This window comes from Denticeps clupeoides, chromosome 12, assembly GCF_900700375.1.
Source record: "Denticeps clupeoides chromosome 12, fDenClu1.1, whole genome shotgun sequence".
Taxonomy (NCBI): domain Eukaryota; kingdom Metazoa; phylum Chordata; class Actinopteri; order Clupeiformes; family Denticipitidae; genus Denticeps; species Denticeps clupeoides.
The window spans coordinates 2,851,925-2,874,086 of record NC_041718.1 but is presented as its reverse complement, the minus strand read 5'-3'; the positions used below and the strand labels follow the sequence as shown (position 1 = coordinate 2,874,086).

The 22,162-nt window shown below is 44.6% G+C and overlaps 2 protein-coding genes across 6 annotated transcripts; both read left to right on the top strand.

Annotated features, from left to right (window-relative positions):
- The first annotated feature begins 272 nt into the window (after nt 1-272).
- fblim1 (filamin binding LIM protein 1) lies at nt 273-4,707 on the top strand. Of its 2 annotated transcripts, none has more exons than XM_028998854.1 (8): nt 273-480; nt 1,247-1,632; nt 1,855-1,997; nt 2,842-2,959; nt 3,167-3,336; nt 3,497-3,675; nt 3,857-3,977; nt 4,141-4,707. In XM_028998854.1, the coding sequence occupies exons 2-8, from the start codon at nt 1,251-1,253 to the stop codon at nt 4,252-4,254; spliced, it is 1,227 nt and encodes a 408-aa protein (XP_028854687.1). In that variant the 5' UTR covers nt 273-480; nt 1,247-1,250; the 3' UTR covers nt 4,255-4,707. The 2 variants fall into 2 exon arrangements, with proteins under 2 accessions (XP_028854687.1, XP_028854688.1); XM_028998855.1 differs by having other exon boundaries at nt 274-480; nt 2,842-2,953.
- Nucleotides 4,708-5,509: 802 nt separating this feature from the next.
- LOC114800640 (msx2-interacting protein) lies at nt 5,510-22,005 on the top strand. 4 transcript variants are annotated; one of them, XM_028998282.1, is made up of 15 exons: nt 5,510-5,747; nt 6,830-7,150; nt 11,102-11,359; nt 11,465-11,625; nt 11,726-11,926; nt 12,009-12,160; nt 12,262-12,387; nt 12,477-12,590; nt 12,677-12,790; nt 12,888-12,988; nt 13,125-20,232; nt 20,321-20,413; nt 20,498-20,692; nt 20,793-20,951; nt 21,056-22,005. In XM_028998282.1, the coding sequence occupies exons 1-15, from the start codon at nt 5,665-5,667 to the stop codon at nt 21,188-21,190; spliced, it is 9,321 nt and encodes a 3,106-aa protein (XP_028854115.1). In that variant the 5' UTR covers nt 5,510-5,664; the 3' UTR covers nt 21,191-22,005. The 4 variants fall into 4 exon arrangements, with proteins under 4 accessions (XP_028854115.1, XP_028854114.1, XP_028854113.1 ...); XM_028998281.1 differs by having other exon boundaries at nt 10,877-11,359; XM_028998280.1 differs by having other exon boundaries at nt 10,874-11,359.
- The last annotated feature ends 157 nt before the right edge of the window (nt 22,006-22,162 follow it).

Sequence of the window (22,162 nt, the reverse complement as noted above, 5' to 3'; positions counted from 1 at the left end):
ATGAGACGAGCGGAGGGCAGAAAGCGGAATGGGGGAAAAGGCAGGTAGAGTCACATCCTGCCGCTTTCTGGGAGGTAATGGGGGGGGTGGTTGTGCACAAGCACATACATGTCTCACCAGAAGAATAGTGCCCACACGCCCGTTGGTGTGTTGTGGAGGCTTTTGTGGGTCCCTCGCCGTGCTTTGTCAGTGATTAACTGCTTCACCTTTTACGGCTGGGAAACTGGTGTTGTCATTCAGCAGGAGGACTGATGGGAGGGAGCGGCGGGGGGGGCGGGAGCGAAGGAAAAGGAGTGGCTTTCTGCAGATAGCTGTCTACTCTCTGCTACTACTTCTCTCTCGCTTTTCCCTCTCCCCTGGTGACGGGCCGCAAGTGACAATAGCCGAGCGGACGGGAAGAGGAGAGGAGCCACGCGGAACAAGAGGACGAGGGGAGGGAAGGAAGTCTGAACAGACGCTCCGGCCGCGGTCCACCATCAGGTACGTACGGGGGGGTCCAGCACGCGCCGCTTTAGGTGAGACAGAGCTGCTGGTCTCAGTGGAGCCGCTGCACCGGGATTCTAATGAAAACCATGCCAGCTGCAACAAAAGGGTGAAGAATAGCCTGCAATTCTCTGGTTGGCATGTGACTATGCCAACCATGTACACTCTGTGCTGAATCAGTGTGGGTTAAAGTCCTAGTGATGATTATAATAGGATGGAATACAAAAAAGACCACCTTTCCCTGTCAAAAGCTGCTTTTATCTGACCTGAGACATACACACCACGGGGATGAATTCAGAGCCCAAACGGCATACTCAGGTAATGATGATGGCTCAAAAATGAACATTAGGCAGTGAAATGTCTTGTTATTAGGAGTAGTTAGACATTTATAAATCACATGTTAACTACTTACTTACCTAGCATAGCCTAGAGCTTTACACAGATGTGTGTGTGTGTGTGTTCATGTAGTGTGGCTGCATTTGAAGGAAGAATGGTTGAATTATTGCTCATGAACGGGAGTTTTGCTTTAACTGTAAACCAATGAACTGTAATGTTCGACTGTTAGTTTAGAGGGTGCAGGAAGTGCGTAATACAGCCATTTTTTTACGTGGAATGTTTCTGATGGGCCTGTACATGCTCATTCGGATGTGAAGCAGCTCGAAGAGACCTTCCATGTACACTAATGGTTCTCTGGTGTAAAATGAGCAGCATTTTGGTGAAATCAGCTCTGGTGGAATTTTGTCTGAGCATACTGCTTTTATAGCACCATGATGTCTGCTGCACCCCAGAAGAGGATGGTGTCCTCTGTCTTCATCACGCTGACGTCACCACAACGTGCCAAAATCACCCCCACCGCACAGGTCCACAGCACCATGACCCAGGATGCCCCGCAGTCCATGGTGTCCGTCAGCCCGGGGAGTGGCTCTGGTGAGGTCAAGTTTAGCACCACCAGTCAAACCCCACGCCATACGTCTGCCACCTCCCAGGAAGGGAATTACGCTTGGACGTCCTCCCCTTCTCCCTTCAATGACAATCTCCCACCATCTCCCTGTCCCCCCTCGGCTGCCAGAACAGTGCCTGGGGACAGAGTTCCTCAAAAAGGCAATGCCACATGTCAACTGCCAAAGCAGCAAGAAATTAAACCACAAGGTAATTTATTTTATATAAATGATAAAGTCCTACATTCACATTATATATATTGGTGGATTAGGCAGCTTTTCTGTCATTCTAGCAAACAGCCTAAACAGCCTGTGATCTAAAATGACCTTTCAATGATGTATTTAAGTTAAGTTTTTATTGAAAGCTGATCATTGTCAGTTTTGTGTTTTGTTTGACTCCAGCTACCCAGCTTTCATTTGTGGTCTGTTCCAGAGTTCTTCCTGCCACCTCCCCCTCCTCTGTCTCCCCTGGACCTGGAGCTCTCTGCTGATCCCGTGTCTCCTCTGCCTCCTCCACCCCTCCACATCTCCCCTGCTGCAGACCCCCAGCATGCTCTGCTCAAGGCCAGAGATGAGGTAAGAGATATGGTTCTACAAACTCCCTGGCCCCATCATGGTAATGCGTTTGCAGCACATATGCCAATGTAATCACTGAACAGGAGTTTTTTATTAGGCTGCTATAGAGGGTCTCAGAGGGTCCGAGAAATCTGCAAATACAAACCATGAACCCAACATTTTTCTTGGATAACTAAAAGTTTTTTTGGGTTCGACTGTGGGTAGTATCATAGTAGCGTAATTGTGCTGCTTTTCATAATTGAAGACAGCTAATTTGGTTTAAACAGAAATATAACATTGAATTTTAGAAATGATACTTTTTACAATTATTTTAGATAAGGATACAAAGTGAAAACAAATGTGAAAATTTACATTTTACTCTTCTGAATAGATAAAACTGATGTAATTTAGATTACCCTGCAGCTCAGTATCAACCAGATCTAACCAGAGAAAGATGGGATCCATATCTGCAATTGCATTTCTTTTTACATCATATTGCATTATTAATAATAATAATTATATTATTTGAGATTATAAAGTTCCAATCTCCCTCAAGCTCTGTTGTTGTTTTTTGGACCTGTACCACTGAAAAAAGGCTCCATTATTGTAGTGTAGTCCAGGTGCTTTAGCAGTGCTGCTGGCACAGTCACTCACAGTTCCCAACCAAATCCAAACCTTACATGAAACTGTTCAAAGACATGCAGGTTAGCTGATCCTGGGTTGTTCTAATAGAGAAGTTAGATCTGCTGAAATAGCAATCCTCCACATTTTGGAAAGTAATGACCGTAATGTATTCAGTACTGTAATGTACATAAAAATGTAATGATTATTAAAAGTAAAAAAAAAAACTTTTCTTTTATAACAGCAGCGAGCCACAGATGGTAAACCGTTTGTGGAGAGCCCTCCATCTGCTGGAGGTAAGAAAAACGAACCAGCTCAGAAACATGAGGACAACTGTATGGACCAAGAAAGCAAAGGTGAATGTGAGCAAAAAGTCTGTGACCAACAATTACCTTTGAGTAAAGTGTTTTTCATTCAAAGAACACTGTAAATGTGAAGCAGAGAACAAAAATGGTAACTAGTGGCATCTGTTTTGGTCTTGTTCACCTTTAGCCTGGGTTGCTGCAAACGTTCTGATCTTTTACGAGTGTCTTGTGCAAGATGCGGTATGACTGCATTGTGTTTGGCAGATGTGTGTGGCTTTTGCCGTAAACCAGTGCTGACTGCTGAAGCAGCCATTGAGGCTCTGAACAGGACTTACCATGGCTCCTGTTTCCAGTGCCGGCAATGCCACACACCACTGGCGGGCAAACTGTACTACAACAAAGCTGGGATACCTTTGTGTGAGGACTGCTACCAGGTACGACCCATATAAAATGGCACTACAATGCTATAGAATATTAACTAGCTTCTACATTAACTAAAATTTCTGCCTTATATTTTTTTTTTGGGTCTGATACCGAAGTTTTGAAGTGGGCCATAAATAAGCCTTGCTTATTAAAGTATCCCCTCTCTGCTAGGCCAGCCTGGAGCCCTGCTGGGCGTGTGGTGAGGTCATCAAGGATCAGGTCATCCGTGCTCTGGAACGGGCCTATCACCCACCTTGCTTTGTCTGCACAACGTGCAGTCAGCCAATCGGAGAACAGAGGTTTGCACAGGGAGAGGTTGGGGAAGTGTACTGCCTTCAGGACTACTACAGGTGAGCAATATTTTTAGTACATGGTTTCTGTTTTAACATTTTGCCATTTTAATATGTAAATGAACAACCGCATTGAACAATAGTCTTTACACACATATCAACCCATGGTTGTTTTTCTAACAGTACTAACAGCAATTTTAGATTTTTTTTTTCTCCCTCAAATGTGGCTTTTCCCCCCCAGGAAATATGCTCCGCAATGCAATGTGTGTACGCAGCTAATTATTCCTAGAGAGGATGGCACAGACAGCTATACAGTGGAGTGCCTTGGACGCTGCTTCCATGAGGACTGCTACCGCTGTGAGGTAATAAAAATTGTGAGTGTGTGTATGTATATCTGTGTATGTGTGTGCTGGAAGCATGACATAAAGTATGTGTCTGGATCAGAGACTGGCTGTGATTAGAACACTACCAATGTCACAAATGTCATGCTAAATGCAAACACTTAAAGTCAAATGTCTCTCTCAGGTCTGCAGAATCCTTCTTTCACCAGAGCCGAATGAACATGGCTGTCACCCACTGGATGGACAGATTCTTTGTAAAACCTGCCACCTGACACAGATCCAGAGGGCACAACACTGAAACCGAACTCAAAAACAAATCAAAAGCGGACCAAACCTAAACAGAGACAATTCCATCTTCACATATTCACTAAAAGTCATTTAAAGAGAGAAAGGGGAATCGGGAAACTTGAACTTGAGAAGTATGCAAATGTGGGATTTTTTTTTTAATATACAAAGGTTTCATGGGTCTCATCACATTATGTTAACGTCAATGTGAGGAACTCTTGTGGCTTGGATATATGTATGAACATGTGACTTTTTCTCTTGCATTTTTTCTTAATATCTTGCACTTTGTTGATATGCACCAAAGATATTTATTCAGCAATTAGAATACTGATATTTAATCTGTATGTACACCTTCATTATTTCATCTGAATTACAACAGTATAATTTCATATCACATTCATTATGTCCTTCAGCATCCATTATACAAATCAATGTCCAGTATAAAAATAAATAAGTGTACCAATGATGAAATGTTGCACTTTTTTCTCAATGTTAAGTTTGCCATTTCAAATCTGTTTTCAGTTAAAGGTTACCGTTCAGCTGTCAAATATTACAAAATATCCTTGAAATTAGGCATCTTCAAACTTAAACACAGCTGCAGAAGGTTGCTGGTTCAAATCCCGATCCACCAAGGTGCACTGAGCAAAGCATCGTCCCCACGCTACTCCCTGGGCGCCTGTCATGGCTGCCCACTGCTCACTCAGGGTGATGGTTAAAAGCAGAGGACACATTTCGTTGTGTCACCATGTGCTGTGCTGTGTTTCACAATCACTTTCACTTAAAGTGTTTTTACAATGTATCAAGTGAGGAAGAATTCCCTGAGTAATACCAGGAATCAACAAACAACCAAAACCCATCAAACGGATCCCATCTTTCTCTGGTTAGATCTGGTTGATACTGAGCTGCAGGGTAATCTAAATTACATCAGTTTTATCTATTCAGAAGTCCAGCAGAGAGCTTACTGTAGCTATTGATCTGTCACATCAGCAACTTATTACAATTAACCATCATGGCAAATTTATTGGAAAATGAATGAATAGTGGTCTCCATCACTATTTCGATATAAACTGCGTACAGGGGACAAAAACAAAAACAGTCACTATTTTGTGTGGCACTTGCCATGAAAATCGCGAAATGTCTCAAGTTTCCTTGCAAATGTACATGAACAAACAGGAATGCGCGCTGCAAGTTGGCCGTCACGTGACCTCGGGAACGCGCAGTTCCCTGCCAGCAGAGGTTCACACGCACGCACGCGCGCGCGCCCGCCCGCTCGCTCGCGTCGGTCGCGGCGGCAGTGAGCGAGCTCTGTCTCTCAAGCAGCCAGGGAAGCCAGGCGCGTCGGACCATCGTTTTTCCCGGGGAGAGGCGGCTTTAACCAGCGCGGCGGAGCATATGAGTATAAACGGGAGCGGGAGCGAGCAGGATGGTTCGGGAAACCAGACACCTCTGGGTCGGAAACTTACCCGAACACGTTCGCGAGGAGAAGATCGTGGAACATTTTAAACGGTGGGTTACGGCAGCGTGTACGGTAGCGCGGAGGAGGGGGGCGACGCGGGCGAGCGAGCAATGGCTGCTTCGACTCGCTAGCCGTGGAAAATCTGCTCGACGCTTCTTTCACGCCGCGCGTTAAACGACTGTGCAGAAACGCTTTCGTCTCACGAACTGATTTTTATTCCCCGCTCGGCGCCGCGGACCAGCAGCCATTTGCTGGAAAAAACCAGCGGCGGTGTCCGAACAGATATCACTAGCGCGCTAGCGTCACGGCTAACGCGGGGCGCCTTCTAACATTAGCCCTGTAGCTCACTGGCGTTGTTTTTTGAAGACGCTGCGCCCCGTGAGAACACTGGAATCGATTTGCCCCGACAGCGGGCTGCCCTTCCGTCTTTTTATACGATTGTGGTTGCGTACCGGAGGGAGATGTAACGCCGGTGCGTGTTCCCGTGCTGTTTTGACTAAAATGGCTGTGTGACCAGCTAGCGCTGCCGGCTAACGCCAATCTGGCGTCTTGTTGAACCGGTCGGCCTTGTCTGTAATGTCACATCAATCTCAGATACGCGCTTTTCGCTGAAACGTGTAATTACTATTAGTAATGTTGTATTATTACCAAATGAAGTGACCACGGCACTGTGGAAAAGTTAACGTTTATTTTCGTGATCGGACCAAATTCGTGTCATTGCTCCTTTGAGTATGCTTGCAGTGGTCTTGTCCGGAAGTTACATTCAGGCTTAACAATGTTTATTTGTACTTGACCAAATCAGCAAGCGGATCATTTATATATTTAAACGTAAAGCTTACTTTTTTTCTAGATGGCTTGGTAGTGGATTCGTGTAAGGCTGCCCTTGTCATGTTTAATTCAGGATTTTTTAAAATAATTTTGGCCGGAACAAATAGTTTCAGACCCGTTGGAGAAAAGTGACGTTTAAAGGTGATCAGCAGTTGTAAAGTTTTGCAACGGTAGATCCATCCTTCATTTGCCCATCTGTTTGGGTGTAGTGAACAATGGAATTATTATCTACAAAGAAACACAAGATTTGTTTTCAAGAGAAAACCATTCCATTGTTTTTTTGTTTTTTTCCCCCACCTTACAGGTATGGACGAGTGGAGAGTGTCAAGGTCCTGCGCAAGCGGGGCTCTGAAGGTGGCGTGGCGGCGTTTGTGGATTTTGTGGACATTAAAAGTGCACAGAAGGCTCACAATGCAGTCAACAAGATGGGAGACCGAGATCTGCGCACAGACTACAATGAGCCTGGCTCCGTTCCCAGCGCGGTTCGGGGTCTGGAGGACAGTCCTGCCTCGAGCAGTCATGGCAGGGATGTTTCGGGGTTCTCAAGGGCCACTGTTGGGGCAGTTTATGGACCCCCAGTGTCCCTCCACACCAGAGAGGGGCGCTATGAACGCAGACTAGACGGGTAAGTGGGCAAGGCCTCCCCTCTGACGTACAGGGGGGCCAAATGTCAGATTAAAACACATCCCACAATCAGAGGGTTTTATTGTTGAGTTATGAAAGGAATAAAGGAGAACAGATCCGTCTTAATTTGGTATAGAACATAATCTAGGGATCCTTCCATCATTCTCAGAGACCTGACTTCACTCATGGAATTATCTAATCCATATCTGTTTATCATTTAAAAATTTTGGATTTTATATGTTCATTCAATATGGGATTCGCTGTGTGAGCCATATCCATCTTTCAAGTTGGATATTACCAATAAATCCTGGTGAGTTTGGATATCACGCACGGTGGGAAGTGTCCTGGTGAGTTGTGGATATTTGGAGTCTTACAGCAAAATTGGATCTATTTTTTCCCCCCAGGATCTTCCTGTCTGGAAATGCCCTTTTGCCTTCTGGAATAATAGTTAATAGTAAAGAATATAATTCCTTTCAGATATACCCAGATTTTAGCATTTTTTTCCCCTTCTTCTGTCTACTTTTTCCACCTCGTCTGGTTATTGTGCTAATTCTTGTTTTTCACGGTGGCATGAAGGCCATGGATGTATACACATATCATCTCTGGATTTTAATTGCCACCACAGTTCTTTGAAGAGTTTGGTTCATGCAGGAGTATGTTTTTGTGCTAGGGCTTCATTTTTCATAATTCACAAAGTAGTGATCAGGATTAGAAAGGAACAGAAAATTGACAATAATGAGCATTTCATGAAGAGTTCCTGACATTGCAGAAGAAAGACTCCTATGGATATTTTTGTGAATCGTTTGAAGACCTCCAAAGATGCATAAAAGGAAGTATGAAGTAAACTGATCCATATGGACCTAATCATGTCTTGAATGCATGGATGTACCTGCAGAGTGTGATGGATTATTCAGCTCCATGTGGTGGATGTAACTGTTGATTCCTTTTCAAGCGGGAATGTGATGAGACCCAAGCCTGGATTGTTCATGAGCTGCACTCTAAACCGGATTTGCCCCATTCTGGAATAAACGTGTGTATCATCGGACACTAAAAGGAAACTTAATTTTTTTTAAAAAATTGTAGCCATCATATTTTCTGCAGTTGAGCACTCAATAGTCTCTGAAGATGTTCAAAAAGGAATTAATTCCTGCAGCCATCTGGACTAAGGTTTGGATTACACCAGGTTCCATAAATTGGATTTACTCTGCCTACTTTAGTATGGAACTATGAAGAAACGTTTCGCAGAACAGAAAGCGTACACATTCAGACAAATCCACTAGTGAAATCAATTTAGCTCTCCATTTCTCCAAGTATGTTTCCTTTGGATAATGCCATCTTCTGCCATGCTGACGATAATTGGAACTATCAAGTTTTTTCCCCCCGTTCATCCAGTTGCATTTTTTTTTTTTTTGGCTCACACATTTTGCCTAGATTATATATGGGATTAATAGGTTGTTACTGCTCTGAAAAGGTTGGTATTATCCTGCCCTCTTTTGTCTCTCTGCCCTTTCTTTAACTATTTCTCTAATCCTGGTTTGTCCTGTGCATTTTTTTTTCTCCCCTCCTTTCCACTAACTCCTAGAACTTTTTTAGATACGTGCTCTTTCTTCCTCTTCTAGCTTTAGTGTTCTAGTAATCGGAAACACTGAGTTTCATTTCATTTAAGGGAGAGGGAAGTCGCAGTCAACTAATTCAGTTAATGCCCAAGAGCCAACTTCATTTAAATTAGGGCTGAACAATTTTAAGAAAAATCTAATTGCAAATTATTTGAAAGAGATTGTGATTAATTTTTTTAACAGCTTTCACTGTACTATGTGTATTAAAAACCTTTAGTATAACCATATATTGGAACATGAACTGCACTATACCATGCTGTAAGTAGCATACCATGACTTGAGCACATGTCCTTGCTCATGAAACACATCTGATTGGTGAACATGATTGTCAAACACACAGGGACATTAATGCAATGTGATTAACTGTCACGGCATCGGGGGCACATTTGCCCATGCGCCTAGCGCAAGTAGTAGCCTAGTGGCTAACACACTCGCTTATGAACCAAGTTCAACCAGGTACCTAGGTTCAAATCCCACTTACTACCATTGTGCCCCTGAGCAAGACACTTAACCCTCAATTACCCCAGGGGGGACTGTCCCTGTAACTACAAATTGTCACTCTGCATGTCTGATAAATGCCGTAAATGTAAAAATGGCGGTCTGTCGTGAAGAACTGCGTGTAAATGAGTGGTCGGGAGAGCATTTCTATTAGCACAAAAATGGATGCTGAGACAGTGAAATGGGCGCTAGCTTTTGGCCTATTTCATTCTGGTTGCACTGACAACTAAAGCGAAATCTGAGGTGTGGAAAGCATGTTGATACAGCCATGTTGGCCAGCATCCACCGGTTTTAAAAATGCTGTACTTGTCAGGGTCTGGTTTAACACTTAAGACCTGATGAAAGCTCTAATCTGTGGCTACATCCACGGTGTCTATCTGGTCCAGACTACTTCTGTCTGCAGAACGCGCACATTCAAACTTTCTGGAATATTTGGACCATGGCCATTTAGAGGCGGGCCCTGCCCTTCTTGATCTCTAAGTTTCCCTCCCGAACAGCTGGTCGCACCTGTGCAACCTTTTTTGTTGTACCATTGAGAACTCTATGTTCTCTACGAGAACTCTGCGCTCTAGAGCCCTGCATTCTCTCAGCCAACCCAACATGTTCCCACAGCAACCCTGACATTATCCGATGGAGCAGAGTCTGGGTATCCAAAAATATTCACAGTCATTGTGACTTATAAAGTAGCATTTCGGTTTACATTCAATAAGTCGTTCAGCCCTAATTTAAACACTAATGCATAACATCTGGAGACCATGTAGTAAGATCTTGTATATACACAAGTGTCCAGGGTTCATGGTATGTATTCAGTGATCCAGGGGTAGGCTACGTGAGGAAGGCCCGATTTCTGTTTGTTAAACACCTAGTAAAAATGAGACCCTAGTCATATAGTCTAGTGTGGAAATGTCTTCGCCAACAAACCTTTTTTTCATTGTGGAAACGAGATGATACTCAGCGTAAATTCTGGTCATATGATGATAACTATAACAAAATATATCATTTAATATTGTTTATTAATAAAATGTCTCTTGTGCTTCTAACAAATCAGTTTCTATGACTAATTGGTCCATCTCTTTCTAACGTACCACCCACAGCCAGCTGCCATTGTAACAAAATGGTTCGTTTAAGTTGTCATAATCCTGATGGATGTAGCTGTAATGCATTTCAATTACTTTGTGGAGGTGGTTCTTGTTGGAATCATGAAGGCCATTCCAGTCATATTTGCAGAACCTTTTAATCCCTCTTTAGTTCACTATTTGTGTTTTATTCTCAATCTAATGTCACGTTCTCTGGGTAAAACATATTTGGGGACAAGTGTCTATCAGCCCCTCAATTGAGGTTTGAGAATTGTCAGTCTTGGTCTCTGCTCAAGGCTTTTTTGTGACATTTGTCTTCACATTATGTGTCAGTTTGTCAGCTCATTAGTATTTTTCATTCTTTTAATAAGAGACAGCCACAGTTAATTTCATGGCCCTGTGGATAACCATTTGCAGTATTAAGCGTGAAATTAGGGTTCATCTTTATGAAATAATGGATCTTGCTTTAGTTGAAAGGACCTGCAAAATTTATTGACACCTCAAACATTTCTTTTTCTTTTGTTTGTCTTACAGCAGCTCAGACAGCCGAGAACGTACATACGATCACAGTCCCTATGGACACCATGACCGCAGTGCTGCCTTTGATAGGACACGGCACTACAGCACAGACTATTATCGTGACCGTGCAATGTTTGCCCCAGGAGTCAGCTCTAGTGCGGCAGCAAGTGCAATTGGAGGAAGTTTTGACACCCCTGACGCTCATTTTGAGTCCCGCATTCGTGACCCCTTTACCCTGTCCAGTGCAGCACGGCGGGACCCATACCGCGACGACCGGGGGCGGCGCGTGGACCGAACGTACCACCACCGTCGCAGCCGATCTTCACACTCCTCACAGTCACGCCACCCTTCCCCTCAAAGGACCACTGGGCAAGCCTCTAAACAGCCACACTCCCCTAAGAGGGCCACAGTGTCACCAAGCCGAGGACCACGGTCCCAGTCTCGTAGCAGATCATCCAGTTCGGACTCGGTCAGCAGCACCAGCAGCACCGGCAGTGGCAGGTTAGTTGTTGGTGTGGCCGCCTTGTGTCCACTTTTACTTTTGTCATTTTAAAAACATTTAATCTCTTTTCTCTTAATCTCTTTTATATATATATATATATATAGCAGTGACTCAAACAGCAGTTCCAGTGAGAGATCTCGGACGCGCTCCGTCCAGTCGGCAGCAACACACCCTCCTCCCGCACCTCCGCCGCTTTCTTTAGACAGTGATGAGCCTCGCAGGAGCTTTGGCATTAAGGTTCAAAACCTGCCTGTCCGCTCTACGGGTACTTTTTTTTTTCTTTTTTCTCCCCCCTTCACATTTGTTTTTTTTTTTTTTTTTTTTTTTAAATGGTATTAACCTGTATCCCCTTATAACATTTTCAGACACCAGTCTAAAAGATGGATTGTTCCACGAGTTTAAGAAATATGGTAAGGTAACATCGGTACAGATACACGGCGCGTCTGAGGAGCGATACGGCCTGGTGTTCTTCAGACAGCAAGAAGACCAAGAGAAGGCCCTAAGTGTCTCTAAAGGAAAGTTGTTCTTTGGAATGCTCATTGAGGTCACAGCTTGGAATGGCCCTGGTAAGACTCGTATTAGATTATTGGTCTTTCCTGTTCATATGTTGTCATGAACAAAGACTTCAATCTGCACTGTTTCCTGCAGAGACAGAGAGTGAAAATGAGTTCAGGCCTCTGGATGGGCGGATAGATGAATTTCACCCAAAAGCTACTCGTACACTCTTTATTGGAAATCTGGAAAAGACAACCAACTACCAGCAGCTGCTTGATGTGTTCCAGCGATTTGGAGAAATTGTGGTATGTATTTGTGTGCAGAGAGAGTAATAGAGGTTGTACTGCTCATGATTTTGTGCCTCATATTGTGTAATGTATGTGTGATGTGCTCTTGAATTCTGCAGGATATAGACATTAAAAGAGTTAATGGAGTTCCTCAGTATGCCTTTGTGCAGTACTCTGATATTGCTAGTGTCTGCAAGGCTATAAAGAAGATGGATGGAGAATACCTTGGGGCCAATCGCTTAAAGGTTCAAACTTATTTTGTACTTTTATAACTCAAATTCTAAAATGCCTTAAAATGTTTCATTTCTCATCTGACATGAAATTGTTGTTGCAGCTGGGTTTTGGAAAGAGTATGCCAACGTCATGTGTGTGGCTGGATGGTTTAGCCTCCAATATCACAGAGCAGTATCTGACACGACACTTCTGTCGCTACGGACACGTAGTCAAGGTTTTTTGCAATTTATTCTATCCTTCCTACAGTCATATTGAAATTGAATTTTACAAATAATTTTGTCTATCTGTTCTTTTTAATAGGTTGTGTTTGACAGACTGAAAGGAATGGCTCTCATCCTGTACAACAACACAGACTTTGCACAGGCGGCAGTTCGAGAGACCAAAGGTTGGAAAATTGGTGGCAATAAAATTAAGGTATGGTCATTCTTTTGTCACAGTCCAAACTATAACTATATTTAACTCTAAACCAGAAATGACAACATCTTACTCAATACTACCCTTGTTCACGTAGGTGGATTTTGCCAGTCAAGAGAGCCAGATGGCCTTTTATCGCTCAATGCAGGCATCTGGTCAGGACATACGAGACTTCTATGAAATTCAGTCAGAAAGGAGGTAAACTTTACTGTTTCCCCCATCAGGTTTAGCGTACTTGTTAGTAGTAGCAGGTGTTGACCCCTTAAGGGAATTTGACTTCTCAGATTTTGTTATACAGTTTTTCATTTACACTTGTTTTCCATTTGTCTGATAGGGAGGACCGTAGGCCTCCGTACCATGATTTCACAGCAGAGAGGGCATATTATGAGAACGTGCGTGCTCCGGGACTATATGCCGAGGACCCTCGCCGTGATTACCCTGCCAGAAGTCGGGATCGCTATGCAGAACTGGAACATTACCAGGGTGAACACTATGACCCGCGTTTTCACGAAGATCCTCGTGAATACAGGGATTACAGAGACCCTTTTGAGCAGGACATTCGGAAGTACAGCTACATTCAACGCGAGCGGGAACGAGAGCGCGAGCGGTTCGAAGCAGATCGCAGTCGGTGGAGCCCTTCTCACCAGCGACGCCCCATTACTCCCAGTGCCTCATCATCACCATCGGAACGTGTCCCCAGGGAAGCGGAGCGGCGCGTCTACAGGCACTCTTCTGAGCGGAGTGGTAGCTGCAGCTCACTTTCTCCACCACCACCCGCCCAGTTTGAAAAGCTGGACAAGTCGCCTGTTGATTATAAGCCAGAAGAGCGGGACGTGGAGGCAGTTGAACTGGAGCGTGTTGGTGTGGCCGAGCGAGGCAAGCGAGTTAGACGTAAAGACAAAGGTGATAAAGAGAAAGGAGAGAAAACAAAGTCAAGAAGAGCTAAAGTTCCATCTCCTGCTACTCCTCATTCAGAGACTGACAAAGAAGCCACTTTGGATAGTTTGTCGAAAGTAAAGGTTTTGGATGTAGACACTACTGAGAAGCAGCGACACAAAGGTGATATGGAAGATTCTACTGCTGATCAATTATCCCGTTCAGAACCTCAGAAATCAGACCGATTTGATCAAGGAAAGGGGGAAGCATCAGATAGGGATGGAAAAACAAGGCAGAAGAAGCACAACAAATCTGACTCTGTAAATGAAGGAAAAGATTTGTTCCAGGACTCTGATCGCTTGGCCGCTCGGAAAAGACGCTTTGGAGAACCTAGTGGAAAAGGTATTAGACAGAAAAGGGGTCGAATTGAAGAGGAAAACCCTGGCCTTGTTCTGCAGTCAGATTCCGGACCTACAGTATTTGCAAAAGAACCTGACGGAGATTTGAAGGGGTTAGAAAAGGAGGCACACAACAGAGACCAAACTAAAATGAAACCCGAGAGGCTGGTTTCAAATTACAGCCAGAAAGATGAACAGCATCCCGGCGCAATCGCCGGGAGAGAATCAAGTTCAGCGGTACGACAAGGGGAGCCTTCTGATGTTAACACGGAGGTCCCAGACCCCCAGTCTGGACCGAGTGTCTTAAGACTGTTTTCTCATGATGGAAGTCTGGATCAGGACAATAAGCCCAGGGAAGACTATATGTCTCTTGATATAGACCTTTCCCAGAGTTATAGAAAGCAGATGGAACAAAATCGGAAGCTGCGCCAGCAGCTTCAAGAACCTGATAAACAAGGAAAGCCAGGGAGCCCTCCTAGCTTGGACAGCGAAGACTTTGAGCATTGCAGTCTGGTACATGAGGTTGGAAAACCACCTCAGGATGTTACAGATAATTCTCCATCATCCAAAAAGAAGCAGGAGTCATTTGAGTCTGAACAAAGTTCTAAAAGGGAACGTGTCTACAGAACATTCCGGCCAAAAAGCGAAGACCCGGAGTGGAATAACTCCCCCCGACTTCAGCACCCTCCTCAGCACCCAGACGAGGATTTTCTGGACATGCCACACCTTATGACCGTCAAAGACCTTAAGCAGCCCCCAAAACATGATGTCCACCCAGAACTGGAACTCTCAGTCAAACGAGTACACACCACACAAATGTCGAAACTGAGTACTTCTTTACACGGAAGCGTTGATGAGCAGCATAAGCGTTGGGAAAGCAGATTAAAACAAGAGGTGCTGCCCGACCTAAATTTCAGTAGTGCAGGAAGAAAGAGGCTCAATAGAAAGCATTTGGACTATGGTCTCTGGCACGACCTGGAACCGGGAGAAGTAAGATCAGACTCCGAAGAGGACCGCGAACACAAGTCGAGTTCTCCAGTGGCCTCTACGTCCGTGTCCCTCCCAGAGAGACAAAGAATGGAGAGGCTGTCTGACAGTAAAATAGCCACGTCATTGGAACGAAATAAATTCTATTCGTTTGCACTAGACCAGACAATTACTCCAGACACAAAAGCCCTGCTCGAAAGAGCCAAGTCTTTGTCTTCCTCAAGGGAGGACAACTGGTCTTTCCTGGATTACGATTCACACTTTGCTAGCTTTCGAAGTAGAAAGGATACAGAGAAGGTTGAAACGGCACCACGACCCACACCCTCGTGGTACATGAAAAAGAAAAAAATTCGAAGTGAATCGGAGGATAAGCTTGATGAACGAAAGGAAGATCCCAAACCTGAAGAACAAGAGAGACGGGAGCTTTTTGCTTCTAGGTTCCTACATAGCTCCATTTTTGAACAAGACTCTAGACGCCTCCAGCACTTAGAAAGAAAACATGAAGACCCTGAACATGGTCTGGGGTACAATACTTCCCAGCAAGGGCCCGCTGAGGGCCAGCTAGACCCAGAACCAGTTGTACTTTTTCACAGTCGTTTTTTGGAATTGACGCGGCTACAACAGCAAAAAGACAAAGAACAGTCACAGCAGGAAGCTAAGAAAAGTGATGTCATCGAAAGCAACCGATCAGACAAGTCACCGGAAGGAGAGCAGCACCCTCAGCTACCTTCTAATGTCCACGAACCTGTTTCAAATCCAGACATTAATCCGGTCAGTCCCCTTCAAATTGTCCCTGTGTTCCAGGGTAATTTTACACCAAAAGAGATTTTCGCATCAGTTGAAAAATCTGCTCCTCAAATTTCATCCCAGGTTTCAAGTTTGCCATCTAAAGAGCCGTGTGATCCCCAGCCTGTGCCTCGGTCACAACCTGTGCATGAGGCCTTCCCTGTTCATAACAGTCCAAAGTTAGTGGAGATAAACGAAGTGACTGAAGTAAAGGAAGTAGCGATCAATCACCAGCCTGAAGTATCACTTAGTGATATCAAAGATGTTAGCAAACCGTATGCTTCTTCCAGTGAAGTACAATTTGCTGAGACGTTGGAGAATAGTGTTCAGCCAAAACCTGAAGCTGATCCTGAATTGCCCACCAATGTCATTCCAAACCCCGCTGAGGACTTGCAGACATCTCCAGAAACACCGGCTACCCCGATGGAGGTGGCATCACAGGTCAAGCAGGATGATCAGCCGGGCATTAATTCGGTAGAATTCCCTCATACCTATTCAGTGGGAGAGCCCGTTTCACCCCCTCAAAAATCCAAAAGCAAGAAGAATAAAGCTTACACTACAGCACCCGCAGCTACTGTGGCATCGCCAAGCAGCTCTGACAAACAAGCCACGCGGAAGAGTGAACGTATCGACAGGGAGAAACTGAAACGAGGGTCTTCCCCTCGAGGAGAAACATCCAAGAATGCTGGCAAGTCTCCTGTTCAGGGTGTTGAGGCCGAGCACAATACTGAGCAAAGCATCTCTCTTGGAAGGACGAGGCGCAGGAATGTGCGTTCTGTGTATGCTACCCCGGTAGAAGATGAGCCTACTTCACAGGCCGTGAAGGATGCGGAGTCCCCGCGTCCTGCTCGGAAGCGTGGAGGCGACAAGGACTCAGCGGCACACCAGACTGAGCAAGAGAGCCTGACAACACCTCGGCGAGGACGTCCTCCAAAGAATCGACGTCAGGGAGATGATTCATCAACTGTGAAAGGAGATCGCACGAAATCAGGAGAGCCCAAGGAACTGGATAATAATGATTTGGGCAACATTGAAGCTGTTGGTAAAACATTTAAGAGCAAAAACTCTCCACCAAAAGTACAAATGTGCCAAGTGCCCCCATTTAGTACAACTGCAATGGTTAAGAAGGGAGACAAGGAAAAAGCTCCTGAAAATGTAACAGAGCAACTAGACACTTCTGCAGAGGTTGATCCCAAGGAGTCTACTTTGCCGAATGACTCTGAACACCTTGTTCAAAGGGGGCAAAAGAAAGAAGAACATTCCCAACAGAATACTTTAAAGGAAACCGAACCTGGTAAAGTTTATGAGAAAAGTTCTGGAAACAAGGCTGAGAAGCCCATTGAACCAGTCACTGAGGAACAGCCCTGTACTATATATGGGAGGTCGAAAGGAACAAGATTAAGCCGAAACACTAAGCTCGCTACTGAAGACAAGTCTCTTGGTCTCAAAAATCTTCGAATTCGACTTGATTTGACTGAGGTTAAAGCCATGCTTCAGTCTAGTGAAGAGGAGCCTATTAATGAACATTTGAATCAAAAGAACGAGGTTCATGTTGCACCAAAAGAGCGTGGTGGCCATAATGTGGAAAGAGAAATGAATTTATCTGATTCAAAGATTACTCTTCCATCTGAAACTGTGCTTTCTCGTCAAATTGAACTTCAGCAGGCTGTAGAAAACATTGTTCCCCGGAGTCCTCAGACAGAGCCATCTCCTACAGTTCTTCACATCGCAGAAGACCCAGAGCCTGAGACAGAAGAAGAGAAGCCTGTTAATCCTGCTAGTGACCCTGAACTTGTGCTGGCTATTAATTCAATTACATCCGACATGTCTTGCACATTGCCACAAGAACTTGTCCTGGATTCAGAACAGGAAGCTCAGCCTTTTAGTACAGAACCAGATAACAGTTCACCTTCAGGTCAAGAGGAGTTAGCTCCTGCAGGCACGCCTAGAAAAGGGACAAAGGGACGATTGAAAATTCAGAAGAAATCCAAGAGTCAGAAGCCAGCTACAGGACGTAAAGATTCTGTGAAAGATGGAGTATTAGATACTGAATGCACCTTGCTTCCTGTACCAGATTCAGTAGGTCCTGAATCACAAACAGATACCAGTGCTTCTACTGCAGCCATGGTTATTACTGTTTCCCCTAAGCAAAAGGTTAATGTTACGGATATTTCCAAGGTATCAGAAGAACCACCAAAATATGAACCGGACCCCCTTCGTGTGACCCATACTGTTAATAAGAGCCCAACACTTTTCAAACCGCAGCAGCACTTTGACTGTGCAGTTCCTTCTCTTTCACCAACTGGTGTTTCGCTAAAATCTTCACATAACAGTCGGGTTTCCCTCTCTCCTTCAGATCAAAATCAATTAAGAGATGCTGGTATTCATGCACCTGTGACTTCTGTAATTCCTAAAGAGAGTCCAGTTATATCCCCTGATGGCCCAGACCCTGACTCTAATAGCAGCGACTTGCGCAAGATCTTAATGAAGGCCAAAAATATCTCTGTTGCAAGTAGTGTGCCTGGAAACTTGAGGGAGAATCCACCCTCGCTGGAGTCTGTAGTTAACAAGCCTTCTCTGATTGATAGCAGACAGACATCGCTGACAGCTCAGCCTATGATCTGCTCATCAAGCTCACTGTCATCCACTGAACCGAAACAGATCTTTGGTGAGAAGGCAGTGATTTCTGTCATTGCTTCCACTGCTACCTCAGTCATAAGTCGCATTTGCAACCCAACTGAAACTGAGGAAAAGGCAAAAATCAACCCCTTAATGGAAAAACCTCTTCCAAAACAGGTTTATCAGCCTAAGGTGGAAGATAGTGGTACTTACCATGGATCAAATGTGGGTGATGATGGGGGAAATGCTGGACGTTTTGTAGTCGAAAGTGGAAATCTTACCACTGGTCCAAGTTTAGGCCTGAGGGTAAACACCTCAGAAGGAGTTGTAGTATTAAGTCACTCGGGTCAAAAGATTGAAGGAAAAAGTGCCAAAGTTAGTGCCAAAATTAGCCCCATCCCACCAGCAAGTCCTGCAGATATGGAGTCCCAGCAGTTGGTGTCCATGCCCCAAATTAAGCCGGAGCTTTATACTCAGACGCCTACTGCAAAGGGTTCTGTTATTCCATCTGACATTGTTCATTCACTTAAGGCTCAGTCTTCAATAACCTCCAAGCAAGAAAATGTTGGTTTGGATAAGAAGGAATCTGCATATCAAAGTTCTCAAAGTGGTGTTGTAAAACGGTTACCACAAACAGGCAGTTCCCAGGTTATGGGTTACCATCTCACCGAATTCCCAATGGTGTTAAAACACCCAAAAAAGGGCGATGGGTCAGAACCTCTGAGTGATGGGTCTAAACCTTGGCCATCTGCTATAAGTCCAGCCATAAGCCCACATCTTACCTCTCCTTCTGGTAATCATGTTCCTTTTAACCCACCTTCTGACAGAGCTTCTTCTCACCTTGGTGGCATGAAAGAACCTCGTTCACCTCGAAAATCAGGCCATCCTCACTCTCCATTTACAAAAGGCTCCTCTTCACCCAAAGGCATGCCAGTAATGATAGCCACTGGCATACCTACCATACCACAGTATGTCCACCACTCTGAGCAGTCTGTCATCATGCCACCCCACAGTTCTCATGCCACCATTGGCAGGCTTTCTCCTCACCGTGTCAGTCAGGCTGTTCAAATTGGACACCTGTCTCAAGGAGATGTAAGAGTGAATACACCTCCTCTGGCAATGCTGAACTATGGAATCCATTCAGACCCTCTTGGATCTCCTTGGTCTGGACCTCCTCAGCAGCGTTCAGCATCTCCACAAGCAGTTGGAAATAGAGATGTGGTCATGAAGGTGAACCCCGGCAGTGCAAGGTCTCATGAAACGGTGGATGAGGAATCCAGGCGCTTTCATCAAGTGATGGGAAGGCCATCTGCCCCTCCCCTGAAACCAGAATCTCTCCAGCCAGAGTACCGTGCCGGTCTGTCAAGTGCTCTGCAACTGGACCGATACAACATGCAACAGCGGGAAATGCGGATTCTTATGCATCACCAGCAGGGGGAGCGCCCAGCTACGGAGTTGCACCTTGGCAACGAGGGGGTTCCGTCTTCCTCGGCACCTACCAGCATCACGGCGTCTTTATCTCCACGGGCTCATCTGCTGGGGAAGGGCATGTCTGACATGGATTCCTCAAAACCGGTAGATGTAAAAAGGCCTTCTTCACCGGTTTGCAAAGATGCAATGATTCGTGGAACGATGTCTGCAATTGCTTCACCTCAGCGAGTACCCATACACCAAGAATATCAAGCCGTCTACACGAACATTCGAGGCGTTCCGCAACAGTTCGTAGAGAATCCACCCTTAAGTCTTAACCAGCCTCCGCTTATTGCGTCTTCACAGGTAAGATGGGGGCCATACTTGATGGTGGTGCAGTTGTCAAGCGCATGAATTCTTCACTAACCTTATTTTTACTGCCCTTGTTTTATAGGCTTCTCAAGATGTGAACCATAGCCAACTACAGAATGACACTAATCTGGAGCAAGTAGGGTACCAGTCTGTGGACATGGTCCAGCTTTTGACCGTATGTAAATAATATTAATCAAAAATCCAACAGTTCTGTTTGTTGTATGTGTGTTTAACGCTGTGCCGATTTGTTTCTGTACAGAAATACCCTATTATATGGCAAGGCTTACTAGCGTTGAAAAACGACACCGTGGCGGTTCAGCTGCACTTTGTGTGTGGCAACAAGGCTCTGGCGCTGCGCTCCCTGCCCCTGCCTGAGGGTGGCGCTCTTCTGCGCATAGTTCAGAGAATGAGGCTAGAGGCTTCTCAGTTGGAGAGTGTGGCTCGTAGAATGACTGTAAGCGGTTTGGTTTTATTGTTATTGTTCGCAGTGGAAACACTGAACTGAATTTATTTTCTGTTCTACACACATTGAAAGCGTGCTTATTGTATTGTAGGGCGAAAGCGAGTTCTGCCTTTTGTTGGCCATGCCTTGTGGACGGGACCAGGATGATGTTGTAATCCAGTCCCAGGCCTTAAGAGCAGCATTTATCAACTACCTGCAAGCAAAGTTAGCTGCAGGGATAATAAATGTTCCAAATCCAGGCTCCAATCAGGTTGGTGCACTTTTAACTTTCTTCATGAGGGGTCCATGTGTCTGTGTATGATTTTTACAGTTGAATCAGTATTTATAATCAAACATTTTTTTTGGGGTCTCTAGCCAGCCTATGTGTTGCAGATATTCCCACCCTGTGAGTTTTCAGAAAGTCACTTGTCCAGGCTCGCACCAGACCTCTTCAGCAGGATCTCCAGCATCAGCCCTCAGCACCTCATGATTGTTATTACCTCTGTATGAAACCTCCTCCTGAGCACCGGAAGGACTTGCTTCTCACCATAAGGATTTTGGGAACTTCTCTAAGACTGAAGTAGCCCTTTCTGGATCATTTTTTTTTCTTGTCAGCGGGTCTTTCCTGCCTGGTGCCTGAGGGCCTTGGGGCGGGGCCAATATAGACATCAGTTCTGCATCGTGTACAGTCTTATTTCAATTTTCTGCTGTATTTGTATTTATTTTTCCTTTTTTTTTTTTTTCTTCTAAAAAAGCAAATACTTTAAGGGGATGGAGCAAGTAATTTGCCGTCTCAATTTGAAGATCATGCGAGTTCTTGTCACAGTGGATTACTTTGTTTCCCTGGATTCGATTTATTGTTTTGTTTTTTATCTTAACATGAGCCTAAAAGCTTGTATTGAAGTCTCTGAGCAGTCATTATGTACAAACCGTACTGATTGGTCCTCCTTTAAGAGGAAGAAACAGCAGTGGAAGGATGCATTTTTTTTTTTTTTAATTGGTCTGCCTGAGCTGTTCATATTTCTTCTTCTACAAAACTAGGACCGCCCTCTCCCATCCCTTACATACAAACTGCAACAAACCAACAAGATCAGGATTTTGGAGTTTGGACTGTAAATATTTTTAAATATTTAAACTTTAAACAGAATGTCTGGAGGCCCAGAAATCCCCACGGACAACCACAACAGGATGAAAAGGACTCGGTGAACATTACAAAAAGAGAAACTGTTTGCAATGTAAATACAAAACTGTAGGCTGGCAGCTCTTAGTGGGGTTGATGAGGGCACTTCACATTTTGTTACTCAAATAAAAACAAAATCCATAAATCTTTTGTCAGTAATGTGCTTTCATTTCAATTCAATGTTTCCTAGTGTTTGTCATCCCAGGCGGAAGTCACTTTGTGTAAAATAAATGTCTAACTAAACAGTTTTGCATGGTTGAATGTTGTGGTCTTCTCTAAAATCTACATACGTAGGCCAAGTA

Coding starts and splice junctions, on each gene's coding strand:
- fblim1 (XM_028998854.1), top strand. CDS start 1,251: ATGATGTCTGCTGCACCCCAGAAGAGGATGGTGTCCTCTGTCTTCATC. Junction 1,633..1,854: donor GCAAGAAATTAAACCACAAG/GTAATTTATTTT, acceptor GGTCTGTTCCAG/AGTTCTTCCTGCCACCTCCC. Junction 1,998..2,841: donor TGCTCAAGGCCAGAGATGAG/GTAAGAGATATG, acceptor CTTTTATAACAG/CAGCGAGCCACAGATGGTAA.
- LOC114800640 (XM_028998280.1), top strand. CDS start 5,665: ATGGTTCGGGAAACCAGACACCTCTGGGTCGGAAACTTACCCGAACAC. Junction 12,161..12,261: donor AGCGATTTGGAGAAATTGTG/GTATGTATTTGT, acceptor TGAATTCTGCAG/GATATAGACATTAAAAGAGT. Junction 20,414..20,497: donor ACATGGTCCAGCTTTTGACC/GTATGTAAATAA, acceptor GTTTCTGTACAG/AAATACCCTATTATATGGCA.